General features: G+C 37.2%; 1 protein-coding gene across 6 annotated transcripts in view; it reads right to left on the reverse strand.

Annotated features, from left to right (window-relative positions):
* Positions 1 to 13,564, reverse strand: part of BCLAF3 (BCLAF1 and THRAP3 family member 3) — a 61,348-nt gene that overhangs the window by 16,141 nt on the left and 31,643 nt on the right. For 4 of the 6 annotated variants that reach the window (XM_055338278.1, XM_055338277.1, XM_055338276.1 and 1 more), the window contains 5 exons: positions 12,808 to 12,983; positions 10,984 to 11,098; positions 10,212 to 10,275; positions 8,604 to 8,719; positions 1,503 to 1,617 (listed from right to left, as the gene is read on the reverse strand). In XM_055338278.1, the coding sequence (XP_055194253.1) occupies positions 1,503 to 1,617; positions 8,604 to 8,719; positions 10,212 to 10,275; positions 10,984 to 11,098; positions 12,808 to 12,983 (586 nt within the window). The remainder of the gene's footprint in view (positions 1 to 1,502; positions 1,618 to 8,603; positions 8,720 to 10,211; positions 10,276 to 10,983; positions 11,099 to 12,807; positions 12,984 to 13,564) is intronic. The other 2 variants (XM_055338280.1, XM_055338281.1) reach the window with 2 other exon arrangements.

Consider the following 13,564-nt stretch of genomic DNA (forward strand, 5'->3'; position numbering starts at 1 on the left):
TGAAGGTAAATATAGTTCACACTATGCCAAATGTAGTTTATGAAAGATCTACATTAGTACCAGTTTACATTAACTGAAGGTAATCCAAAGAGGGTTTTCACTTTTACAAAAAAAGACAAAATGTGAAAATTGTATTCAGTGTTTGTCTTGGAGCCAGCTGTTATAGAAGCAGCATGTGCCCTGAGCAGTATGCTATAAAACCTTTTCATAGCAGTCATCTTGAATTTATACTAAGTCTATAAATTTGAGTAAGTGCACAAAGATATATGTAATGAGAAGAGACTTTGGGGGACCACGGTAAGGAGGGGTGTATTCTGCAAGTGAAGTGATGTGAATCACTAGGGCTCAGCGGGAGGACGGTACCGGACAGCTTCTGACCAGGCTCCCAGTGAGGCCCACCTTCTATTTTTTTAATTTTAATTTTTTTTAAATTTTAATTTTTTAAAAGATTTTATTTATTTATTCATGAGAGAGAGAGAGGCAGGCAGAGAGGCAGAGACACAGGCAGAGGGAGAAGCAGGCTCCATGCAGGGAACCCGACGTGGGACTCCGATCCTGGGTCTCCAGGATCACACCCTGGGCTGAAGGCAGCGCTAAGCCGCTGAGCCACCCAGGCTGCCCAGCCCCACCTTCTAGTATCCAGGTCCTTATGTCATCCCCTTCCCTTGAGTGTGAGCTAGACCTAGAGACTTGCTTTTTCTAAGCAGTGTATGATACAAGTGATAGAACATCACTTCCAAAATCAAATTACAAACAGACTCTGGCTTCCAACTTTCTGTCATTTGCTTGTTCTTATTTCAAAAGCCAACTGCTTTTCCATTTCCATGAAATGGCCGACTTTTAGAGAGACAAAGGATATTAGTGGTTAGCTAGGGTTGGGAAACAAGGAATAACTAAAAACATGAGGGCTATCACTGGGAGTCATGAAAATGTTATAAAACTGGATTATGAGGATGGTTATGTATCTTGGTAGACTTATAAAAAAATCATTAAATGGTATACCTAAAATGGGTGAAAATTTCATGGTATGTAAATTACGTTTTAATAAAGTTGTTCCCAAAAAAATCTTAAGAAAAAAAAATCTTAATGGGGCAGCCCCGGTGGCTCAGTGGTTTAGCGCCGCCTTCAGCCCAGGGCGTGATCCTGGAGACCCAGGATCGAGTCCCGCATCGGGCTCCCTGCAAGGAGCCTGCTTCTCTCTCTACCTATGTCTCTGCCTCTCTCTCTCTCTCTTTCTCTCTCTCTGTGTCTCTCATGAATAAATAAAATCTTTTAAAAAAATCTTTAAAAAGTTAGTACTACAATAAATGAAATAAAATCCTACTAAATCAGAGATTACTATTTTCTCTATCATAGTAAGTATAAGACTCAACAGAATATTAACACTGAATAGCAGAAGCATAACATGTACTTAATGAGCCGTTAGAAAAATACTGGTGATCTCTGTATGTGTGAAGAGAATGGAGTGTACAAAAATGAAAAATTTGGAACTCTAATCTTACCATGGGAGGTTTCTGAATAAATTTTCTAAAATTTGATTTTATAAAACCTGTAGGTTTTTGGAATTCATCAACATTAGTATTCTTCAACCGCGAAAAGCTGGAATGCTGATCATCCCTAATAAAATGAAAGCAAGAAAATAAGAATATTTTATTAGTTTACCTTACCCAACAAATAAGAGAAGTCAAATTGCCCCCTTCAGAGACAATTAAAGCAGCACAATAGTAAAAACAACAACATCAACAATAACAGCAACAAACCTCAAAAGATCTGCCACTACTAAAATTACAAATGAAATGATAGTTATCAAGGCTAAAACCCTTATTTTTCAACAAACATTATTTAGCTAAGTTGAAAGTTAGCAATAGGGGGAAACAGTATTCTTTGGACCAGGGCTCTTAATCTGGGGTTCCAGGACAGTTTTCCTGGGGGTTGTAACCCCCGAAACCATATGTAGAATGTGTGTTTTCTGAGGGAAAATAATTACTGCTCTTGAGACTTTGGCAGCACTGGATTCCCCTTGCTGACAGACTCCTATTAAGGAAAGCACCAGACACAATGAGTGTGACTGGCTCAGGTCCCCTCACTGGCAGAGCTGAGACCTCTGCTGCTTCTGGGCCACAGGAACAAAGGACAGCTCCCCTCTCCCGTCATCACAATGTCTAGAGGCCACTATGGCCTCTTCTCAGGCAGCCGGACTTGGGAGGGAAGGTCCTTCCTTGGGCTTCTCTTCTGACGGTGGGGCCTCATTTTCATAGCCCTCGAGCAGTCCTCTCCCTGCCACATCCCCATATCTCCCCACAGTGTTCCTCAGATCCTTCCTGCTCTGTGGTGAACAAACTGCTCACTACCTCAGCCCTGCCTCAATCCCTTCCATGGGTCCCCCACTGACATCAGGATAAAATCCACACTCCTCATCATGACCTACAAGGCTCTTCCTGTCTCACCTGTCACTTTGTTCCAATCTCCCCAACATGCACACTGGGCATTGGAAACATTTAGTCACATGCAGTTCCCAACATACAAAATCTCTCCTGTTTCCATGAGTTTGTATAAGCAATCCCTTCTGTTGTGGTTTCCTTCCACTTAGATCAACTTCAAGATTTAGCTCCATCTGCACTGTTCCAGGAAGACTTTTCCAGAGCCCTCTGAGGTAGACTAGATACCCCTGCTACAAGCAAATAAGCACTTGGGGGGGTCTTCACACATATCACTCGTGTTCATTATTGGTGCACCTGCCTGTTTTACCCAGCAAGTTGTGATCCCTTTATAGGAGGCACTGTAGGTGGTTCATTTTGTGGTCCCAGCTTTGATCCCAAAACCTGACATGGAATAGCTACTCAGAGTATTATGAAATGTTAAAAACTCTCATGTTCTGTCAAAATGCTCATGATATGATAGTAAGTCAAAAGAGTAGGGTGCAAAGCTGTATTTGGAGGATAACTTATTCTAAGGCTTTTTTTTGGGGGGGGGTGCCTGGCTGGCTCAGCTGGTAGAGCAACTGACTGTTGATCTCGGGGTCATGAGCTTGAGCCCCACATTGGGCATGGAATCTACTTTAAAAAAATTTAAATAATTTTTTAAGTAACCTCTATACCCAACGTGGGGCTGGAACACAACCCTGAGACCAAGAGTCATGTGCTCTACTGACTGAGCCAGCCGGTGCCCCAAGGATAATTTTAATTATTTAAAATATACTACAGGGGATCCCTGGGTGGCGCAGCGGTTTGGCGCCTGCCTTTGGCCCAGGGCGCGATCCTGGAGACCTGGGATCGAATCCCACATCGGGCTCCCGGTGCATGGAGCCTGCTTCTCCCTCTGCCTGTGTCTCTGCCTTTCTCTCTCTGTGTGTGTGACTATCATAAATAAATAAAAAATTTTAAAAAAAATAAAATATACTACATATATGCCCAGAAAAAACAAATGACAGGAAATGTATTAATGATTAACAATGGTCATCTCTGATTCATGAAATTAAGAATGCCTTATATTTTTATACTTTATTGTATACTTCCAAATGTTTGCCATTAGCATATACTATTACTTTTATAAATAAAACAATGGACTTTTAAAAATCCTCTTTGCAAAGCATATATCTGATAATGGAGTAATGTCCAATATATAAAGAATTCTTTACATCTCAAAAAATATAATAATCCAATTTAAAATATGGGCAAAGGATTTGAATAGGCATTTCTCCAAAGAAGACACACAAAAGGCACATGAAAAGATGTTCAACATCATTAGCCATTATGGAAATGCAAATCAAAACCACAATGAGATAACATTTTATGCCCACTAGGATGGCTATAATCAAAAAGATGATGCCACCAACGTTTTAAGAGCATTATATACAATAGGTAAAAGCCGGAAACTGAATGTCCATCAACAGAAAAATGGACAAATAAATGTAGTATATACAATGGAATATTATTCAGCCTTATGAAGGAGTGACTTTTTTTAAAAAATGGAATTCTGGGGGATGCCTGGGTGGCTCAGTGGTTTGGCGCCTGCCTTTGGCCCGGGGCACGATCCTGGAGTCCCGGGATCGAGTCCCACGTCGGGCTCCTGGCATGGAGCCTGCTTCTACTTCCTCCTGTGTCTCTGCCTCTCTCTCTCTCTCTCTCTCTCTCTCTCTCTCTCTCTGTCTATCATAAATAAATAAATAACTAAATCTTTAAAAAAATGGAATTCTGACATATGATACAACATGGATGAAAATATTATTCTAAGTGAAATAAGCCAGACACAAAAGGACAATTATTATATGATTCTACTTTATATATATATATATATATATATATATATATATATATATATATATATATAAATTACCTAGAACAGGCAAATTCACAGAGACAGAAAGGACAGAGGTTATCAGGGGCTGGGAGTAAAGAGGATACAGAGTTACTCTTTACATGGTATAGAGTTTCTATTTGGGAAGATGAAAAAATTCTGGAAGTGGATAATGTGGATGGTTGCACAACACTGTTAATGTACTTTATGCCAATGCATTGTACATTTAAAAATGGTGAAAATGTAAATTTATTATATGTATATTTTGCCACAATAAAAAATGTAACCCCCCAAAAAAATTTTTTTAAAAAATAAAAAATTTAAACCCTTTGATATTTGATTTGTGACCAGGCAAATGAGTGTCCAAATTAAAGAAACTATTTTCCAGCATCTCTGCAGCTAAGTATGGCCATGAGACTAAATTTTGACCAATGCTGCTGAAGCTGCATGTATCAATTCCATAGTCTTTAAAGACAAGACTAGACTATGGACATGATGGGTAGGGCACAAACACCCATCCTGGACCATAAGGAAGATACCACGTGGAGAGGATATCTGAGGAACAAGATCTGAGGAGGCTAGTTTCCTGATAGGTTGACCCTACCTACCATGCTCTGACTTCCTGACTGTAATCTTTTTCTAGATGAGAAAGAAATGATTTTTCTCTTGCTCTTAAAATCCATTCTCTACCCAGCAACCAAGGTGAATCTTTTAAAATTTAAATGAGATTATATTTCTTCTTGGGTTAGAACCCCAAATGTTTCCTAATCTCACTCAGAGTAAAATACAAAGTCATCATGTCCTCCAAGGCTCTTCAACAATCTGGCCTTACCTACTTACTCTCTTCATTTCCCACTGTGTCATAACCTTACTGGTCTGCTTTCTAGTTCTTAAATAAGAGTTAGCATGATCCTGCCTGAGGGTCTTTGCCTTTGCTGTTCCTGCTCTTAAAAAATATTATCCCCCCAAAAAAAACCTATGGTGAATTCCCTCACTTAATTCACATCTCTGCTCAATTAAAAAAAAATTCTAAATGCATTCTATAACTATCTAAATAAAAACACACCACACATATTATTCTGTCCTAATAGACTTCCTCTTGTGCCTTATTTTCACCTATCACTCACTGACATGTATTTATTTATTTTCTCCTACCATTAAACTGTAAGCTTGATGAGGATAAGGACCTTGTGTATGCCTTTTCACTGTATATTTTCTATACCCTGTGTAGCTAAAAGGAAAGTCTCTGCAATCTGATGTCCTCTCAAAGTCTACTGATTCTATTTTGAAGCTTCTTTATGCTCCACTACATCTCCACTACATCATGCCTATATAGCACAACACTTAGTAACACTGTATGGAACTTAGTAATGGTGGTTACAAGAGGGAGAAAGAGTGGGTCAGGAAAAGACATAGAGACATTAGGATAAGATATTGGTCAGAAGTGAGGAAAAAAGAGAGAACAGAGTTTTTGAGAATGTCCTAGCATTAGGCTTGCTCAGGAAAGATTACCTTATGTATTAGGGAATAAAAGGTAATCAGGCTTAAAAGAAGGCTTAAATATATTACAATGTAGGTATCCTCCGTCCTATATACTCCTTTGCAAAGTCTTCATTCATTCAGTCAACATTCATTCAATTGAGCTCAAGGCAGTGGGGATACAATGGTGGGCAAACATACACAAATAACTTGCATATAACTGTTTGAGGGGGAAAAGATCACACAGGTGGGAAACTGCAATATCCTGTGATTTATGATTTCATATTTCATTTCTTCTGAATTTCTACAGAAATCTAAACACTTGACTAAAAAGGTTTATGCAAAAATAGTAATGAGGTCAATTTCATAGACTGAATTTCTAAGACAAAAGGATAAAATCAACAGTTTATTTCTTATTTTAAGAAGGAAATCAAATTAGGATAAATATAAAGATTCTAAATAATTTTTTTCTAAATCTTTTTTTAAAGATGTGCAATAGCAAGTGCTTGTGACGATATGAAGAAACTGGCACCTTCATACGCTGCTAATGGGAATACAAAATGAGGCAGCCATTGTGGAAAACTGTCTGGTAGTTCATCAAGAAGTTTAACACCGAATTATCATAGGACCCAGCAATTCCAACCCTATGTATATACACAAGAGAAAAGAAAACATATGTCTACACAAAAACTTTCACATGAATGTTCACAGCACCATAATTAACCATAGTCAAAAAGTGTAAAGAACCCAAATATCCACCAACTGGTGAGGGGATAAACAAAATATGGTTATCCATACAATGGAATATTATTCAGCCATAAAACAAATATTCACACTACAACATGGAGTAATGTTGAGAATCATATGCTAAATGAAAGAAGTCAGCCACAAAAGGCCTGATACTGCATGACTGCATTTATATGAAATGTCCAGAATAGGAAAATCCACAGAGATGGAAAGTAGGTTAGTGGTTGCCAGAGGCTGAGGGAATGGAGAAAGAGGGAATGACAACTAATGGTTACAGGGATTCTTTGTGGAGTAGTGAAAATGCTCTGGAATTAGACAGTGGTGACAACTGCACAACTTTGTGAATATTCTAGAAACTACTAAATTGTTCACTTTCAAAGGATGAATTTTACGGTCAGTAATATTTCAATTTAAAAAATCCACATGGCTAAAAGACAAAAAATCCACATGGCTCTGCTATGCCACACCAGCTATCCAATACAAATAAAACAGTTCAACACACCTAGCAAAAGACACTGTACAGAATGCTATCTTTGCACACTACACACCATCCTCAAAGCAAATATTAATAATACTTAATGCTGACCAGCTACTCTGTACCTCACACCTGTCACTTTAGTTAATCTTCACCACCACCGAGAGCTAAGTATAATTCTCATCTGTATTTGATGTATGAGGAAATGAAAATTAAATAACTTGCCTAAGATCAGTCACGTAGCTAGGTGTCTACAGAGCTGGATGTTGAACTCAGGTGCAACTCCAGGGCTCAAGCACTTTTTCATCTCAAAGGGTGAAGATATATTCTAAAGCATTACATATTACATGGTTTTTATAAAGTGCTGATTATTTTAAATCTGGTTTAAAAATCCTCTTTCTTGGCACACTGAGTTTCTTACACTTGCTGAGTTAAGAAAAGCATGAGAGAGAGCTTATGTCGCTAAAGAGCAGTCATGCTGTGTCATATTGGGAAACTAGAGACTTTCACCCACCAAAGGATGAGATTCTAACCACTTTCAGTTGTTTTATATGCCTCAACAAATAGCTATCTTTTAATGAGTTCCAAACTTGCTGTCAGCATCAAGTCCAGTTTTAAACAAGCTCCATGTATTTTGACTAAGACCTAGTTAGCCACAGACTTGACTTAAAAGGCTAGTCAGTTATCTTAGTAATTTGATACTAAGGGATACGGAAAGAGAATTAACACTGGCCCTTCCTGTTCATATATTCCTACTTTCTGAGAGATCTAAATAGCCTGAAGATCCTTGGGTGAAGTATAAATGTTGTCTTATTCCATTATACCTCATAATTATATGGGGCCCCAGAGTTGCCATGAATCCCACATAGTTTTTAAAACTAGTGATAAACTGGGGCCAATCTAAAATACTCAGAGCCCCTAAAAGAAGTACAGAATTGGGAAAGAAAAACAAGGATCTACTGATAATCAATTTGCCATGCATGGCATAAGTACTTGGCATGTGCCAGCTCATTTAATATGTCTAAGCTGTCTACATCGTAAATTAGTTCATCTCATTTTATAGAGGAAAAGGCTCTAGAAACTAAGCCAGTTTGCCCATGAGCAAACAGCTTATAAAATGGCAGAGGTGGGATTCCAACTCCTGTCTCCTCCACATTTTCTACTACCCCTACCTCTGCTTCATGGACAGACATCCATGAAAAGTTCCAAAAGAGAACTGTATTAATCTCAGGAAATTTTGTAATATTCAAAGAGCACCAGAATCTAAAGGGCAGAATGTGTCAGTTTCAGTGAGGTTGAATCAAACAGTCCATAAACTTGCAGGTCCTGGCACCTGCAAATATTCAAAAAGCTGTTATACTCTTTTCTAAAATTACAAAGACCTCAAATACTCACCTACCCCTTAATTTTTGTTGTTTCAATCAAACAGCATATGATGATCACTGAATAACTTTGAAACATTTTAAAAGATTTCACTTAAACATATAAAATGAATTTGAAGGATTAAATCCCTACACTAAAATGAAAATCATCACACACAAAAATTGAAAAATATGCTAAAACCAAAAACTCCCTGATAATAGGATGTTTTTCATCTACTGATTACCTCTCTGCAGCACTAGCTATGTGAAAAATGTGCTCATCTTCATTCTGTAACCGTTCTTTTCTCCTTCTTTCAATGTCATGTCGTAGATCATTTGGATCTATTATTTTGACCAGAGTCTGAGGAATTTTGACAGAAGACAAACCATTCACATTACTGTTAGTTGCACAAAGACCATATCTAATAAGAACCTTAAGTAAAAGTCCTAAATAAGTTACCTTGTATTCACCCTGTTAATGGTAGTGTAAATCGATTAAAATATCTTGAGACACAATCGACAATGCACAGACAGAAAAGTTCATAACAATGAACCAGGAATCCCACTTCTCGGACACTATCCCTACGAAAAGGCTATCTACCCAAATATGTTCAAAGTGCTATATTTAAAACTATCAAAAAATGAAAGCAATGTAAATGGAAAATAAATTTTTAGGAGAGGGAAGGATGATTTCATGGGAAATTTAAGTCTAATAATACACTAACATTTAAATTATGGTTAACATAGGCTATGTGGAAGTCAACATGAAAAAAAATTACTGAGAAAAGTTAATTAAAATTTGAAAAGCCTCAGTCATAAAAAATCATGAGGAGCTTAGAGATTTTACATAAAAGCAATATTATTAAGTAAAAAGCAAAAAGCATCTGAAACTAATATAGTATGGTAGTGGCTATGTTAAAATGCCAGATGTAAGACTGTGATAAAAGATGATCAAATGATATTTTGTGTTAAGTGGTTGAATTAGAGGTGATTTTTCAATTTTCCTATGAGTTGGTTATAGAATTTTGATGAGTGGAGTGGAAATTTTCTGAAAATAGCATCTATTCAATAAACCAAACTACCTCTCTGTAAGTTTAATAAAAATTTTAACTATTTACAAGTGAAAAAAATTATTTACATATTCTATCAGAAATGTATTAAAATTCTTCCTCTACAAAAACACTTTACTCTCAATGAATAAATTAGCAGTTCTTTGAGAACTTGATATACTTCTAAACCAAGAGCCAGTTTTCTTCCCCGTGCCCCAGTCCAGAGAGTTTTTCTAATTAGCAAAGAAATGAGGGGAGGTGGGGGGAATGTATGAGTTGAGGAAGTGTTGAGTGGGAATACAATGCATGGCAATACAAAAATTCAGTATTATTTTCATTATTTTGCTAGTTCATATTCCACAGAATTTTTCATACATTCTACAGTACAAGAAGGGCAATATCAAACTAAACTTAGTTCCTCTGCATTCATTCCATGTGCAATCTAAAAAAATATTCCACATGACTGCTTGGGGAAAAATGTAGGTATCAAACATACTTTCCACAAGCTTTACAGTGTGAAGTTTTAGAATGAGTATTAACACTATAACTGTAGGTCAATTTTACAAAGCTGTTACCCTTAGGGATTGTCTCTCTTAGGGAATATTTTTGTCTTTTGTCAGCGTTCTCTCTGCAACCTGGCCAGTAACTAGAATAATCTGGAGAGCTTTGTAAATTTCAGATTCCTGGGTCACAATCCTTCTTTCACACCCACTTTAAATCCCTTTTTTACTCTCCATTACCGGTTCCCTTTTCCACCAATATGCCAACAATGAGAATCTTTCAGCAAAAATTGTATTCACTTACCTGTTCTGATTCATATACCATAGTTTGTTTATTCTGAAGCTCAGCCAAAGACATATCTATTCTCCTAAAATAATAAAGGCATATTACAATTAAATAATTATGTTATACACTGATACCTTGATTCCATTACTAGAGAATGGAATTTGAAATAAAGCTGGTGTGTCTTGGAAAAAGCAAAAGAAACCTCCTGCCAAGTTGGATGTTCAATCTACATGGCAGTCTCCCAGGACACACATATCCTGTGAACAACATGATAGTGACGCCTTAGTGGTTCTCAAATCACTAGTCTGTGTAACCTTAAACTTTGCTCCGGTGATCTACTGCATTCTAACATTGATTCAGCTCAGCTCGCAAGACACGGCACACCACCTGCGCGGACAGGTGCCAGCAGAAGAAGACATAGGTTTTCATCCGGCTGCCCTCAGAACAGCCATTTCTGACAACATGAAGCAACCCATGATTTCAATGGCTCGATAATTGTCTTTCATTCTTCCAGTGATAACTTCAGTAGGCAATTACTATAGACACAGAATCAAAGTTAGGTAGGTAAAGATTGTCAAAGTCCTACACATTTAAACAATACTAGTCAATGGCTTTAATACAACCGATTCCGTCAAAGTGCAATGGCCCAGTACCTGCTTGGGTTAGTCCTGGCTTTTAGGTAGGAAATGCAGTCCTAGAGTCTACAGCAAGACAGAAAGCAGCACCTTCCTGAATCTGTTCTGAGGTTTATTCCCATGAGTTAAATGGGCATACAATAATCAATCATTACCTGTGAATTTCTGGATCTGAATTCAATTTAATTTCATTTACATCTGCAGCTTGTGTATCTCGCATTTTTGAAAAACGCTCATGTAGAGTAATGTCAGATGATGGAAAATAATTTGCTGAAAAAGGAAACAAATAGTTTATCTCAGTGTAAAACTGATTATCACTTAAAAGATTACATATAAGCACAGGAAGAAGGGACTGTGAAAAAAAAAAAACGTCCAACCTGTTTTCTCTCGAAAATATGTGGCACCTAAACGTGTTCCACAGACTAATTTGTAGTGCTCGCATGCTTTCCCAAGCCTAATCAACAGTAAAAAAAAAAAAAAAAAAAAAAAGCCTGACTTATCAACCCAAGGATTCTGTTCCTATTAGACATGCCTGCTTATTTGTTGGGGGAAAAGATAGTGGCTCTCTCAAAGTGAGTACCTTTCTTCTCCCAGGTAAGACCTTAGTATACTGGGAAGTAAAGATGGCACAGAGTTTTACAATTCACCTAGAGTAAAAAAAAAACTCAAAAACAAGCCGGAAACATCAAAACAATTCTGAACGAAAGCTAAATGTTATTTATATATCACAGAAGGAGTCCTACTGCCATTGTACTTTAATTAACATGAACTGAAGCTCATGAAGACAGTATGAAATAAGCTATGCTACAAGGCTTTTAACAGGATAGAGAGAAAGGTAATACACTTGACCCATCAGAATGCTATTTAAGCAATCCTTTTCCCTAATTTACTGCTCCTACTCTGGGACAATGTCCTGGATTTTTCTGCACTACCACCTGCCTTTCCTCCAAGAATCACACTTCCTTTGGGTGAGAGGGGCTGGAACTGAGAAGGTGAACTGTTTCAGACAAACTGCATGCTTCAAAGTAAGTATGTGCCTTAGTTTGAGGATGCAGAGAAAATAATCCATTTTCAAAACATGTTGCATGAAGGTAAAAATAAAATCAGGGATAGCCCAGGTGGCTCAGTGGTTTAGCGCCGCCTTCAGCCCAGGGCCTGATCCTGGAGACCCGGGATCGAGTCCCACATCCAGCTCCCTGCGTGGAGCCTGCTTCTCCCTCTGCCTGTGTCTCTGCCTCTCTCTCTCTTGGTCTCTCATGAATAAATAAATAAAATCTTTTTAAAAAATCAGTGCAAATATCTAGTAAGAAATATAAAATAAAAATTTTGAAATTCTTGAAGGTCTCCAGTTTATCATACCCACGATTGCTTTATTATGCAGCATCAATGAAGAAAGGTGTTCTATGTGACTGAATTTTCCAATTAATGGAAACTGGCCAGAAGCGAAAACGAAACAATTTAATGCAAATATTTAAAGTGTTTGTGATACAACTCCCTGATGCCATGGAGTATGCCAAATCAAACTGGAATTTTTTATCAATCACTTCATGTTCACCGTTATGGCACAAAGTCCCAGCAACGCCCTCAGGGGGCTTTAAGAATATCACCAAAATACCTAGACTTCCAGAGTTCTTGTCCAGTTTTATATAAGGTGTTTGTTGCTTCCTCCTTCCTGTTTGGTTATCAGTTATTGTTTCTCGCGACTCTCGATAGTCCTGTCTCTTGTAGAATCCATCCTCTCCCTTTCTGACTTTCAATTTGTAATCTACTATGTTTTGAAGTATCAGGTTATTGGAACAACACATGAAGAACTAGGCTTGAATTAATACCTTACACTCTCTCCAACAGATTTCCTTATTAATGACCTAATTTATAATGAAATATTACTATTACTATATCACAGATATTTACCTTTATCTTGTGAAAAATCAGTACATTATTTTTGTGTTATCCCTAATGTATGTGCAAAATATACCAACCTTTAACTTGATGGATTATAGTTATGATTTCCTGAGCAAATTCTCCTGTAGGTTTGTTTTCAGTATTCTGAGTTGAGTCAAGATGTTCAAACACTGGATGAAAGTTCTCACTTTTCCTGCCAACAGCAACCAAATCATGTGACATCTGTCTCTCTGTGGAATAGCTAGAAGCAGCCCTAGAATAATTTGTAAATGTTTAACTAAATTGGAAACTGTGTACTGAGAAAAGAACTTATTAAAATTAATCAAGATAGCTATAAAACTAAAAAGATGTTTATCTTTTCTTATAGTTAAGGCACTAAACTGTATGCCATAGAACATGTGCAATAATGCGTAGGAGGAAATAGCCTTAGACACATGGTTTTGAGTTCTCCTTTTCAAATCAGAGATCATTAAATATTTGCCACTTTAATAATAAAATCCTCAAAATTCTAAGTTAAACAATTTTTACCTCAAAAAATACAGCAAGGCATCAAAGGTCAATATGCAAAAAATAATCAATTAGATTATTTTCTACTCCCAAATGTCCATGAAATTGTGTATCTAGCAAGCTTATGCTATCCTGAAGTACTACCACACTTTAAAAGCTGTTATCAAACATAATAACTTCTTTGACTTCATAAAAATCCTTAAACCTCTATATCAGCAATGAGAAACAGTATTTTGAAATCAAACTCTGTTGGGATTAATCACTTATAAGATCTCACTAAACTGTCAGCAAATAGTCTTAGTTGTTAGCGAAGTTATGATCCTTAGA

This window comes from Nyctereutes procyonoides, unplaced genomic scaffold, assembly GCF_905146905.1.
Source record: "Nyctereutes procyonoides isolate TBG_1078 unplaced genomic scaffold, NYPRO_anot_genome, whole genome shotgun sequence".
NCBI lineage: Eukaryota > Metazoa > Chordata > Mammalia > Carnivora > Canidae > Nyctereutes > Nyctereutes procyonoides.